Source organism: Mus caroli, unplaced genomic scaffold (genome assembly GCF_978045245.1).
Source record: "Mus caroli unplaced genomic scaffold, Mus_caroli_1 scaffold_4, whole genome shotgun sequence".
Lineage (NCBI taxonomy): Eukaryota > Metazoa > Chordata > Mammalia > Rodentia > Muridae > Mus > Mus caroli.
The window spans coordinates 145,797,918-145,812,097 of NW_028227259.1; the positions used below are offsets into that span (position 1 = coordinate 145,797,918).

The 14,180-nt window shown below is 46.5% G+C and overlaps 1 protein-coding gene across 2 annotated transcripts in view; it reads left to right on the forward strand.

Annotated features, from left to right (window-relative positions):
* The first annotated feature begins 2,061 nt into the window (after positions 1–2,061).
* Sdk1 (sidekick cell adhesion molecule 1) overlaps positions 2,062–14,180 on the forward strand; it is a 967,445-nt gene continuing 955,326 nt past the window's right edge. For both annotated transcript variants that reach the window (XM_085837397.1, XM_085837398.1), the window contains exon 1: positions 2,062–2,555. In XM_085837397.1, coding sequence (XP_085693523.1) covers positions 2,312–2,555 — 244 coding nt within the window. In that variant the 5' untranslated portion in view covers positions 2,062–2,311. The remainder of the gene's footprint in view (positions 2,556–14,180) is intronic.

A 14,180-nucleotide genomic window follows, 5' to 3' on the forward strand; every position in this document is an offset into this window, starting at 1 on the left:
CTGACAAGCACTGCCACAGGGGAACAGGGGAAGGGAGAAGGCCAGGGAGAGAGATGAGCTCTTACTGAGTGTGGATTAGGTCATTTTCTTGCAACAGACTTGTGAGATGGGAGTTAGTCCCAACTTTTTTTTTTTTTTTTTTTTTATACCAGAAACTTAATCAGCAGTTTGCCCAAATTTCATAACTTGGAAGAGCAGTGCTAACCCACCAGGTCAGATAAATCTGCTTCACAGGTACATACTCAGCCTCGCCCTGCCCCCACCCCCACTCCACCCTCCATCTCTGAGCAAAGTAGGGGTGCTTAAAGGAGGAGAGGGCAAGATTTGCACCCTTGACTTTAGACAGGTCACTTCACGTTTGTAAACCCCAGTGACAGCAGTTTGGTGGGGGAGGTGATGCTGCCGGTGCCCTCCCAGAGTCCAGTGTCCCCGCATCGTGCCCCACCCCCTAGCACAGCAGACATTGCTCATTTATCGTTCTCTTGGCATTTACATAAGCCTGTAAGCTTGTAGAAATCCACACAGTTGGCAACAGAAATTTACAAATACCACCTTCCTCCACTCCTGCCAGAATCCACTTGTTCTTAGGGTGCCATCGCTGAGGGGACACTTCTTTTCCCTAGCAACCATTGCCCATTTAGAAGCCCCGCCCCCCCGCCCCCCCCCCCAGAGAACAGTGAATATTTTAGATGCAGTTTTTATTCCTTTGCTTTTTCATAGCATGTGTAGGAAAGGGCAAAAGGCAGAGACTGGGTCTTCAGATAGAGCTCATAACCCACCAAATTCCATCTGGGCCTCAGTTTCCCCACTTTTCCTTAACTGTTAACACAGGCAGATGTGTCAAGAGGCAGCTCAGTACAGGGACTCTGCAAACAGGAATTAGCGCTAACTCGCTAACTCATGAGTCTCAGCCCCTTGCCTGGGGCTTTTTGTTGGCAGGGACAGTCATCAATCACAAGTACTTGTAAGCTGACACAACACACTTCCTAGGGAGCCAGGCCCTGGCAGGGCACACTCGCTGTCTCTTTGGCCTTCTAGTCATATATGACCTCACTCAAACTCCATCACAAGCTCTCCGATAACTCCTAAAAACGCAAGACTGGACTGTTACCCGGCCCTCTCTCCAGTTCCCCTCCCACAAAAGTCCCAGCCTCTAGGCTCCAGCGTGCTTAGTTCACCCTATAAACTCAGCTAATGGTTACCACATGCTGCTGAGGGGCCGCGCCCATCCCGACCTCTCCACCCCTGCAGGCTCCCCAGGCCCTGGGATGTCCGATCCTTGACGCTGCAGGCCCTTCCTCCAAATCCTCCCACGCACAGCGGGAAATACCCTGTGCTGTGGTCCTGCTGGCCACGCATGACCTTGGACACCTCTTCCAAAGCCATGTCCACTCCTCAGAGTAGGTAGCGTCTTTGCGCCCCACGGCGCTTCTGGTTGCTGGGAATTGAAAACTCGATCGCGCGCCTTTCTCCTTTGCAATGACAGCAACTTGGCTCGGAACCACCCCAGCATCAGAGTCCCTGGCTGGAAGCAGGAAGGCTCCCGGGACGCATGGAGGGGCGTGCCCACTGGCCCTCCGCTCCGGAGTCCCCCGGGCTCAGCTGGGACTGCGGTGCCAGGGGGCCGCCACACCTGGTGTCGTCCCACCCGCGGGACGTGTAGCTCAGCCCCGGGGGGCTCCGGGCAAGGGAGCAGGCACCGCCCCGCCAGAGCACGCCCCGCAGACAAGCCCGCCGGGGAAGCGCGTGCCGAGACGGCGCGCCGGCTGCAATCCCCGCCGCGGGTCCCTAGGGGGCGCAGCGGGCGCGGGAAGTCGCTCTGGGCCCCGGCACGAAATTGCAAGCGGGCGGGCGCGGCGAGTTTGAAAACAAGCGAGCGCCGTGGGGGCGGGTCCCAGGCGCGAGAGCCGCCGGGCTCGGCCAATCAGGGGCGGGCGGCGGGCGCTGGCGGCGCGTGCGGCCGGGCTGTGAATGGGGCGCGGCGGTCGCGGCGGCCGAGGCGAGAGCCGGCGCGCGGGCGGGCGCACTTTCTCCTCAGCGCCGGGCGGGGGCGGCGGCGGCAGAGGCGGCGGCAGAGGCGTTCTGCTCAGCTCCCCTCACAGAGCGCTGCGGGGCCGGCGCTGCGCGGCTGCGAGGAGCGGGGGCGACGTGCTGGGCATTTCCTCGCTCGCTGACAACTTCTCCTCGGCCCGGCTCGCTGTTCATCGGAGCCCGGACGCCGCCCCTCGGCGCTCGCCGCTGCCTCAGCGGGTCTGCGCGCTCCCGCCCGCCCTGCCCGTCCCGCGGCGCCCGGGGGTGGCGGCTCCGCGGCATGGCCCGCGCCCGGCCCTCGGTGGCGGGCGGCGGAGTCGCGGCGCCCCCTGAGCGAGCGGGGCCCGGGCGGCCGCGGAGGAGCCGGACCGGTCACCACTGCGACCCCGAGCGCCCCGGGCTGCGCGCAGCGCCCAGGACCCCCGGGCCGGGCGCGGGCCGGCGGGCGGCAAAGTTGAGGCCGGGCCGCGGGTGGTGGGCGCTGCTGTTGCTCCAGCTGCACTTGCTGCGGGCGCTGGCGCAAGGTAGGTGCGGGCCTGACCGCCGAGACACCCCCGAGGTGGACTTTGTGGGTGCCTCCCGGGGTGGGCTTTAGGGGTGCGCAGTCCCGGGGTGGACTCCTGAAGCGCGCGCCGCCAGAGGTGACACCCCAGGGGTGGACTTTGTGGGCTCCACCTGGTCTGTGTTATGAGTGGACATCTCTGAGGTGACTTTGCAAGTGGACACCTATGGGCTGGGCTTCAGGGGTGCACAACCTTGGGGTGACAACCCGCAGTGTACTTTGTGGGTGCTACCTGGGATAGACTATGTTGTGAGTGGGTATATCTAAGCTGAGTTTCAGGGCTGTGTAGTCTTAGGGTCACACCTTTGGGATGTACTATAATATGAGTGGAAACCTCTGAGGTGACTTTGCAAGTAGTATACCTCTGGGCTGAGGTTTAGGGGTACACAATCTTGGGTCACACCTTTGGGTGAATTTTGTGGGCACCACTTGGTCTGCATTATGATTGGACATCTCTGAGGTGACTTTGCAAGTGGACACCTATGGGCTGGGCTTGAGGGGTGACACCCTGTGGTATACTTTGTGGGCACCATCTGGGATGGGCTATGTTATGAGTGGATACCTTTGGACTGAGTTTCAGGGCTGCTCAGTCTTGGGGTGACACCTTTGGGGTGAACTATATTAGGGGTGGACATCACTGAGGTGACTTTGCAGGTAGATACCTCAGGGCTGAGCTATAGAGTTATACAGTCTTGGGGTGACACCTCTGGGGTGAACTATGGATGAATACCCCTTGGCTGGGCTGTGGGGGTGCACACTGGAGTCTTGGAGTGGGCATCACCTGGGATAGACTGTATTAGGATTGAACATCCCTGGGGTAGACTTTAGAGATGGACACATCTGGGCTAGGCCTTGGGAGCATGAAATTCTAGAATTCACACTCCTGGGATGGACTGTTTGAGTGATCATCTCCTAGATTATATGAGTACACATGGTGGATTTTAGGGTTGACACTCCTGTGTGGGTATGTTCAGCTTGGAGTGGGCTAGGGATAGATATCTTTGGGGTGTACATTGGGGATGGATCGTATTGGAGTAGACAACCCTGAGCGGACCGCTGGGTGCTCACACTTTGGATGGATTCTATAGATGAGTGCTGTATTGAATGTGCATCTTTGGGGTGGACTCTTGGGGTGCGCGCCACCTGGGGTGGATTCCCTAAGGTAGACTTTGTGGTTGTGGCGTGGAGTCACCTCGGGGTTGTGGGTACTCCTCGGCGCAGTGCTTGGAACTTGGCGAGCATTTAGGGTTCCCTACTCTCTGAATCCCCTGGCCAGGACTGCGGGTCGCTAGGTCTGGAGGCAGTTAAGGGGTTAATGCAGTGTGTTTCTAATCCGCGTTGCAATCGGAGCGCGCAGATACCGAGTAGCTGAGAAGCTGGAGAAAGCGCCCTGTGTGTTGTGTGTTGCATTTTCTTTTCTTTCTTTCTTTTTTTTTTTCTTTCTTCTTCTTTTTTTAACATTTTATCGGAGCACTGGAAAAACCTTTAAAGTTGAGCTGTAAGCCACTGTGGCTTCAAAGAACGCCCAGCGCGTCCTATTGCACTGATTAAACATGAGCTGATTCCTATCGGAGTCTGCACCGCAGAGTCTTGTTAACGATGAGTGACATCCGCGTCCGCGGCGGACTTCAAATATCAAGTGCCAGTCACCACCAGCAGCCCTTTCCCTCCCTCTCCCCGGGGCTGCCCCCTACGACCACTACTGATGCTTCACCCCAAGTGGGTGCCTTGTACTCCGTGGAGCAAAACTTTGTTTTTTCCCTCCTTTCGCTTCTGTTTGGAACACGGAGGTGTTCTCTAAAAGAAGGAAAGAGGATCCTCCGATTCTGGGTGACCTTTTACAAATGGAGATGGAATCTCTCCCGAAAGAGCTTTCCCTCCTAAATCTGGATTTCCCCTGCTTAAACCCGAAGCACACATGTGCTAGTCAGCCCAGGGAGGTTGCTGGTCTAAAAACATAAAAACCAGGCATAATCCTGTTAACATGACTTTTGATGGAGTCTTTAAAACATATTAGTGAACCTGGATTACACTTGGTAGTTTAGAAAAATTAGCTTCCAAGTTCATTGCTCGTATCCTGGAATCTTACCACAGTAAGGCACTGGACATTTGGAGATTGCAGGAAACAGGAATATTACACTTAAATTATGAATAGTTGTGTTTTGTGTTATATGTGCCGATGAGTTATGTGTGGTAAAAAAAAATCCAATGATTTAAATGTAGTACTTACAAGTCTGTCTTGGAAATTCCAATGAGATAGCTTAACAAGTACCTCATAACTTAATATTCGTATTCAAGCTTATCTAATGTTATCTGAGTGGCAGCCCTTTTCCCTGTAGGTTTTGATAAATGCCCTCTTTCATGTTCACTATATGGAAACAAATCACTGTTTCTGGTTACTTTAACCCCTCCACACCTAACGTACTCATTCCACTTTATTTTGGGTGCTGCTTTTTACCCAAGGATGTTATCCGGGAGAAAAGGCGTTTACTGGTTGTGTAAAATGGAATCTGTAGGTTGTCAAAGAAGCCAGGTTCAAGTGAAGAAATTGGGATCACTTAGGATGACCTTCAGAGATGGAGTTCAGTCTCGCTTCCTTAAAAATAAAAGCGACATTCACTTGACAATCACCTATACAAGAGAAGATTGGCAAACCACTTTGAGCTGTGGGAAAGACCACTTAGAGCCCTTGTTTCAAAGTATATCAGAGTTTACCAGCTGTACCTTGCAGGCTGTTGAAAGCATTGTCCTTTCACAGTTGCAATGTTAGTGGAAATCATTAATTTTTATACATGCATGTATTCAGGCAACAGCCTTACTTTTCAAGGGGAGGAACTCTTTTATTCCTTCTTGCTAATAAAATCACAGGTACCCATTTTACATTTATATGGGGCAAGAGAGTATGCAGATCTTTTAGTGTAAAATTTCAAGTAGGTTGTCACAAATTTTAAATTCACCGACAGGTTTCTGTTCTTTGTGCTGTGTGAAATGTGTAATATATCCATCATCTTTTATATCGTATTGAAAATTCATATTACAGAGGAGATGTCACCATTTGACAAAACCTCATGTATCTTGAAAATGAAAATTGCGGTGCGGCTGTGGAGGTTTCCGATGGGATGATGAGTTGGTCATATGCACAGGAAATGCGTTCTCTAGAATCTTATCAGATAAAATGTAACATTTTGCATGGAACAGTTACCACTAAGTTGGAACTGTCAGAATGCCATATTGATACTGTGTATCTATTTGATGCTGTTCCTAATTCCCCTTTAGGCTTTTCCTCTTAGGATACTTCTTATGGGTTGGTTTGGTCATGATTTCTAGTAGACAACGAGGGCAACATAATTACTAAAAGTTATATATGTATGGCTAATGTGAAGTACCAGGCTTGGATCTTGCAAGTACAACTTTGGTATATACTGCCGTTTCTTCCCCGTGCATGAAAATGGAATTTCCCATTATATACTCTGCTTATTGGTGTGTGCTTAATTGTTCAGGACTTGTCTGAAATCCTAAAGAGCCAAGTTGTTACTTCTGGAAGGCAGGTGGCAATGCATGCTTTCTTTATGCTGTGCACCACATATGAATGGTTCAGAAAGGGGGCTTCTGAGGTAAGGGATATATCATAGGGACAGGGGTGTCCTGTGCTAGCTTTGTGGGAAGGTAGAACAGAAGCAGACAGATCCACTGAAGAGACTTGGCCAATCAGGTTAGCAGAATTTCTAAGCTCTGATCTCTGTGAGAGACCCCATCTTAAAATAAAAAAATGTTACCTCCAGTCTTTTGGATCTGTTCTTCTCAAACATTAGCATTAGGTGGGACATTTGAGAGAATGCAGGACCAGCTCATTTCCTGTGAGCCACCAAGTGCTTTTCAGGTGACTCTCATGTCCACTGTCATTTAACAATCTCTGGCTACATTGCTTTTGTCCAGTTACCAGCTGACTTTCTGGAAACTTCCCCAACCCAGTGTTTCACACACTTGACTGCACACTAGATAGATCCCCTGGGAATTTTGAGGCAGGATCGGACTACTGGGCTTGAAGTTTGGCCTAAGCAGTAGGCTTTCGAGACTTCCCAGTTGATTCTGATGATTAGTCAGTCAGGTTTGGGAACTACTGATCTATGTGACTCCATTCTTCCTTTAATTGTGTCCCCAAGCCTTCAGATCTAAGTGGCTTCTTTGGAGCTGGAACCTGTGTTTGCTCATAGGTCCTAAGCTCATTTTCTAGTCAGCCCTTTTAGTTTGTATTATGTTCCTTGATAATAATGAAACTGTTCCGCTCCTGACTTGAGCTACTCCTAGGATTGTATTAGAATCATTAGTGACATTTATTTATGTGACAGGATTTCCAGTGACCCAGGCTTCACAAATAAATTCACTGTGTAGCCAAGGATGACATTGAACTTCTGATCCTTTGGCTTCCATACCTTAGTTCTGGGATTCCGCAGTACCTGTGACATCATACCCAGTTTATCACTAGTGCAATTAAAGAATACAGTTGCGTAGGCTTCACATCAGACCCACCAGGTCTTAGAATACATTTAAAAAAGTGTCATGTGCTGGAGACATGGCTCAATGGTTAAGAGCACACACATGGCAGTTCACAACCATATTTAACTCCAGTTCCAGGAGATCTGATGCCCTCTTCAGACCTCAGAGGGCACTGCAGAAAGGGTTCTGCATGTGAAATTCCCATTTTCTCCTTTTTCCCATCCTTGTGTTGATAATCCCATAATCTTACTTAATTCGCTGGCACTCTTACCCTTTTTTCCTATGATCTGAGCTACTTTCCCCATGCCATTTCCCAGCTGTGGGTAAGGTCTGATAATTATCCTTTCTGCCCCTTGTTAGATGGAGAAATAACAAAACGGTGTTAATTGAGGTCACTGCGAGTCTAGTCTCCCTTTGAGCTCCTATTGTTTTCCATTAGTCCAGATGTGCTTTGTGTCTCCCTCCTCTTCTTACCCTCTGACCTGGTCCCTCAATTCTGAAGTTTGAATTTGAACTGGAACTTGGGTTCCAGACCACCTTGCTTTACTAGAGGTTTAACTTAATCAGTGCTCAGACATTTCATAGACCGCTGCACATTTAACAGAGGGCTACTAGTTACTTGATCGGGTAAACCCCCTCCTATGCAGTCTGCATGTAACCACCTGTAGCTCTCCTTTAATGTTTATGAACCAAGCACCAAGGATGTTCATTCTTCACTCAACCCCCTAAAACATGTGTGTGTGTGTGTGTTTGTCCACTAATATGGATGTCAGAGGACAACTTGTGAGGATTGGTTCTTTCCTTTCACCATGATGGTCCCAAGTATTGACCTCAGGTCATCGGGTTTGTGGCAAGCACCCTTGCCCACTGAGCCATCTCACAGGTCCGGTCCTAGCAACTCTTGAGAGAAGCTAGCACTTAGTTTTTTTTTTTTTACTGATTTGCTCAAGGCTCCAGGATGAGTACTGGTGAAGCCTGAGAGAAAAGCCTCATCCAGCGTCTGTGAACATAGCTTGGGTCTCCCTGTAGCCTGTGCTCTTGGAAGGAAAAAAATAAAAATGCAGTAAGTGCTCTGATCCATAGTGCAGAAAGATGGTGAGTGAAACTCTAAATATGGACTGACCTGTCTGTGACTTTCAGTCTTATTATCACAGCCATGATCATGAGCCAATAGAAGTCACTTTAGAGAATTTGGAGGATGGAGAAAAGAAATGTGCATACCACCTTCTGTGCACCCAAACCCTGTCCCCTAGTAAAGTAGATGTTGTCACTTTGGTTTTCCCTCACCCCATTCATTTTTCTTTTTACACTATAATTTGAACTCCAGTTGAGTGGGCAGTGTGTTGCCACCCCAAAGTGGATCATCAGGAGTAAACAAGCCCTTTCTTGGAGGACATTTGGAAAAATTCTCTTTTCTACTTTAAAGTACATCGAATTTATAGATGTAGAGAATGCACACCATAGATCTTTTGGTTAGTGCTTTGCTGTAGCATGTTTGTTCTCTAACAACAAACAGTTAAGTTCAGCCCCCTGCAGGGACTGCACCCAGCTTGGAAGTCCTGTATCCTAAACACTTGCCTCAGACAAAGTGCAGGCTGTGAATGAGGCTGGTGTCTAAGTGATACAAGCTTTGCAGTTAGTTACATTTTATGTTTCCATTCTAAGAGTCCCTGTCTTTGTTGTCACATGGGATTGGGGTTTTAGGTTGTATGGTGCCTTTCTGCCTCTTTCTGACCTTGTTTTGGGTCCTCAGAGGTCAGGTTAGTGAGATCCACTCACTAAAATTAGACTGTGGGATGGTCACAGGGTAAGAGGGAAATTTGTGTAGGCTCTGAGTTTTTCTAAGAACAAAGCAGTATTGAGCGGGAGGACCCCATGAGTCCCATGCTTGGCAGTTGAATGAAGCTGAGGGTGGTTACAAAAACAGTTCAAAAGGTGTTCAAGGGATTATTTAAAAATAAATTTAATATACATGTTATTACTTGGTTAAATACTCCTAGTAAGCAGCAACACATATGGGCATTCCAAGTTCATATGGTTTCTTTTAATGTAATTAATTTGATGTCAGCATTTCTACAAGACATTAGGAATTACCCCCAAGTTTTGCATCTCTTTTAATAATTAAAGAGTGTGTAAATATTTGTAATCTTAATACTGGGGTGAGAATGTATTTTCTCAGCTAGAGGTGTTTTGGCACCTCTTGCCAACCATGGTAGCACATATAAATCATTGGTGATATGTTTTTCAGTGGATCCCTAAAATGCAGAAGTCTGTCCCTCTTTGATAGACACCTTCCTGCTGCTTACAGGTGTCACACCTGAGACCTTCTGGACAAATGATTAGTTTTACAGCATCATTACATTAACACTGTTTTCTCTTCCCACTATCTAGAAACAAACAGCAGCAATAGCCACAAACAAAACAACTCAGGAAACCTTGCTGTAGGTTTATACCTTTGTTATTTAGTAGGTGCAAGGTTTGTCCCCCTGACAAGCAGTTCTAAAGCCAGAGACGATGGCATCAGCTTGGCCCCAACTCTTGTGAGCATTCTGGGAATGAGAATAATTTCTCCTAGACACGTGACTGAGGCAGGTGGGAAGAGTGTTGGGCTAAGTGTCTGGAGCCCTGGCTTTTATCTCACTCTGAAGCCATCTTGCAGCTCAAACAAGTCTGTTAGCTTCTCCTGAGTCTATTTTCTCACCTGTGAAAAGGTGGTGGCGGTGGTGGAACTTAGACCTGTGAGTGAGTAGATGTTTGGAATTGTTTTGCTCTGATTGTCTTCTCTTCTGTGTTGATATCCTTTCACCCTGTCTGCAGAATCTCTGAGTGTGCCTGCTGTCTGGGGTTCTGTAACTCCATATGTCTTAGCTTGTTGGAACCGCTCCCTTTCATTTTACTATTGTCAATATATATATATATATATATATATATATATATATATATATACATATATATATAGTGTTGAAGACAACTGGTGCAGTGTAATATTTCTCCTTAGGTGCTGCTGTCTAACACGTGATGGATTTACTACAGCTTGAAAATGGTTCATGCTCAAAATTTTAGGTTCTGTAAAACAAATTAGTGCTATAATTTATCAGTGTAAGCCTGAAGTTTGGAGGAATAAATATTCTTGAAATAGGAGACATTTATTTATCTAAATGGCTGGAAGAAGAAAGAGCATGACGAATCTGAATCTGGTGGCAATTAATGCAGTGAGGAATTTAAACAGAGATGGAATAATGATGGCCATGAGGATGTTTAGATTTACTGGACAGTGACCATCAGTAATTTAAAGATTTACTTAAAATTAGCTCTAGAATAAATTTTCACTTTTAACATGGTTAGCTGCCACTCTATTGAGATACTGTGTCTGGAGAAGTTAATAGCTATCAATTAAATAATTCAAGTTTTTGACAACTGACTTGTCAGTCAAGTAAATTCATGAATTGGCTGATCTGTGGAAATTAGCTTGTTGAACATTTGTTAAGACTATGGTTTCTGCAGTGCTTTAAAAAAGTAGTAGTGATTGCCATATGCAGGGATCCATCCCATAATCAGCTTCCAAACGCTGACACCATTGCATACACTAGCAAGATTTTGCTGAAAGGACCCAGATATAGCTGTCTCTTGTGAGACTATGCCGGGGCCTAGCAAACACAGAAGTGGATGATCACAGTCAGCTATTGGATGGATCACAGGGCCCCCAATGGAGGAGCTAGAGAAATTACCCAAGGAGCTAAAGGGAACTGCAACCCTATAGGTGGAACAACAATATGAACTAACCAGTACCCCAGAGCTCTTGTCTCTAGCTGCATATGTATCAAAAGATGGCCTAGTCGGCCATCACTGGAAAGAGAGGCCCATTGGACTTGCAAACTTTATATGCCCCAGTACAGGGGAACCCCAGGGCCAAAAAGGGGGAGTGGGTGGGTAGGGGATTGGGGGGGTGGGTATGGGGGACTTTTGGGATAGCATTGAAAATGTAAACGAGGAAAATACCTAATAAAAAATAAATTAAAAAAAGAAGTAGTATATATATATGTGTGTGTATGTGTGTGTGTGAATGACATGTGTGTTTTTGTGCCCTTGGAGGACAGAAGAGGGCATTGCATTCCTTGGAGTTTGAAGTACAGGTGGTTGTGATCCTCCTGATATGGGTGTTAGGAACTGATCCTCTTCCTCTGGAAGAGCAGCAAGTGCCCTTAACCTCTGAGCCATCTCTCTAGCTCCTTCTGCAATGTATTTCATTTTACAGTTTTTATTTATTGTAATTATTATTGTGTGTATGTGCATACATATATATGCATGGATCTCTATATGTGCACATACCTGTGAACACCTGTGGTAGCTTGTTCATGCCCAGCCTGCCTCTGGAGGAAGGCCAGAAAATGACGCAGAAATTGTTTCAAGAGACCAGTCTTAAGTTGTTAGTCGTGTACAGTACATATGTTTACCTGCTGAGCCATCTCACCAGCTAGATTTTGCTGTGTTTAAAATTATTTTTAAAACAGATAAGGCTGCTTTTGGAGGATGTGTGCTTTTTTTTTAGATGATGGGCTACAGTAAACTCTAGAAGTAATTATTATGGGCAAAATTGACCTCAGGCACAATGTCTTGTTGCCTTTTCCCTCTTTCAGAATATTCTGTGTATTCTATACCTGATTCTTTACTATGAGATGTTTGGAAGCTTAATTTTAGAAAGATGAATGGCCTTTATAAAATAAAAATAAAAATAATAGTAGTAACTAGAGAATGAATGAGTTCTGGGAACTTCAGCACTTAGTCACCTATGATAATAATCGGTGGTTATAATTTAGCTACTGAATGTAGGAATACTTGTCAGGTTTGGGGCGGGAAGGGACTTTGTATGATATAACTGATAGATATAACTGATCATTCTAAGCTGAGAATGACATTCTCCTGAGCTATTTTGTGTGTATTCATGGTTTTCTTGTGAGAAAGGGCCAGTTTTCAGAGTGAAGGGCAGTTGTAGCTTGACTCTCCAGGTGGTAGGTGTGATGCAGGAGACTGACATTCTTCCTGACTAAGCTCTTCTGCAAAGTGCCTGGCGCTTTGAATTTATACATGAACCACCAGATGGCAACAGAAAAGGTGTTTATATAGGATGCAGTTGTTGCCACAGCTTTATTTTTTAATACTTTGGCATACCATCTCTCAGTATACTTATATTTACATTTTTGGACTAAAAACATCATGAATTGATAATGCCTGGCAATGTAAGATCACAACCGGGAAGCTGAAGCGTGGTACTGTGCCACTAGGAAAAGATTTTTATTTATTTTATATGAGCACATGTATTAGCCATTCCCAACGTCTGTGAGCTTCCAGGGTTGTACCTTGATAGTTTGTTTTATCATTGTGTAGTCCATGCTTCTGCTCTGTATGCTATTCAGCTTTTCTATAGCTCTTAATGTAAGCAGTAATAATCTGCAGAACATTAAACAGATAAACAACATAGCTCTTACCCTAAAGCATTTTCTGTAACACCTTTGAAAGGAGGTCATGAGATTATAAACATTGAGCATATTTATGGATTTGCTGGATAGTGGTACTCTTGCTTTAAGTAGAATATGTTTTGTTTTTGCCTCAGAGGCTTATCCCCCTTACCCTCCACTTAATTGTTATCTTGGCTCTTTTGGAGTCTCTTTCTTAGGCAGGTCTCCTGTGTGCAAACTAGAAACTCAGCCTGAATTTCTTCAGGAAAAAAAAAATTATTGGAAGAATCCAAGGGAGTCACAATGGACCTAGCAGAATGACACTTGGATATATCCAGGGCTTATCTTTGCTTCAGGAGTGAGAGCTCAGGAATAATGCTGGAATGTATGAGGCTCTGGCTTTGAGTCATAACAATACACAGATACACCTGCATTATCAGTACCACCCTCTGTTTTCTCTTTCATGTGTGTGTGTGTGTGTGAGAGAGGGAGGGGGGGTCTTGTCATGTAGCCTAGGCTTGCCCAAGACTTGCAGATCATCTGCTTCAACCTTCTCAGTTGGCGTTATCCACAAGGCTTCTTTTGCCAGGGTAAGGTTTGTATTTTGGATTATTATCTAAAGAGGCAAGCATTCCAATTTATTGGGAATGTAAGATTAGATGGAAGAAACTAGTCTATAGAAGATTGAGAAGCAGGGACAGTAAAGATGGAAGGAAGTAGCTTAGAGTATTGGAGATATGAGGATAGTTTAGGATTTAGGGGCACAGAGAGCTGGGTAGTATATTGGAGTGTGAATGAGGAAGTGTCATGGGCCACATCAGGCCTCTTTCTAAGAAGATTAGTTCTTGAGCATGGTTTTCCCTGAACTTGGACCCTTGTTTGGGCAGTGTGGTCATGATTCAAGTTGAACACATTAGTGTTCCCTGAAGCTTCTGGATGGCTGTTCAGAAACTAAGATCTGAATCAGGAGGAGCCTAAGCTTTGGGTATAGCTATTTGTGAAGACACTAACATATTGCTAAGGAGGATGGCCTTGGTAGCTGTGCTTCCTTGGGTGGGCTGTTTCTCTCTCCCTCCCTCCCTCCCTCTCTCCCTCTCTCCCTCTCCCTCTCCCTCTCCCTCTCCCTCTCCCTCTCCCTCTCCCTCTCCCTCTCCCTCTCCCTCTCCCTCTCCCTCTCCCTCTCCCTCTCCCTCTCCCTCCCCCCTCCCTTTCCCTCTCCCTCTCTTTGTGTGTGTGTTAGCTAGGATTTTTATTGCTGTGACAAAACACTATGACCTAAGGCACCCAAGAACACCAGCCCAGGGGTGGTACCATCCACAGTGGGATGGGCCCTCCCACATCAATCACTAATTAAGAAAGTGCCCACAAGCTTTCTATAGTCAAGTGGACATAAAACTAGCCAGCACGGTGTGTTTACTTGTGTACATGTTCCAATCTGTATGTGCATGTACACATGCTTGTGGAGACTAGAGGTCAATATTGAGTGTCTTCTTCAAACGCTTTCCATTTTAATTTTCTTTTTTTGAAATGGTCATTTATTGAACCAATTAGAGTTTACCAAGTCAACTAGACAGATAGACCAGTGATCTGGATCCACTTCCCCTGAACAAGGATTGTAGGGGCATGCCACCATG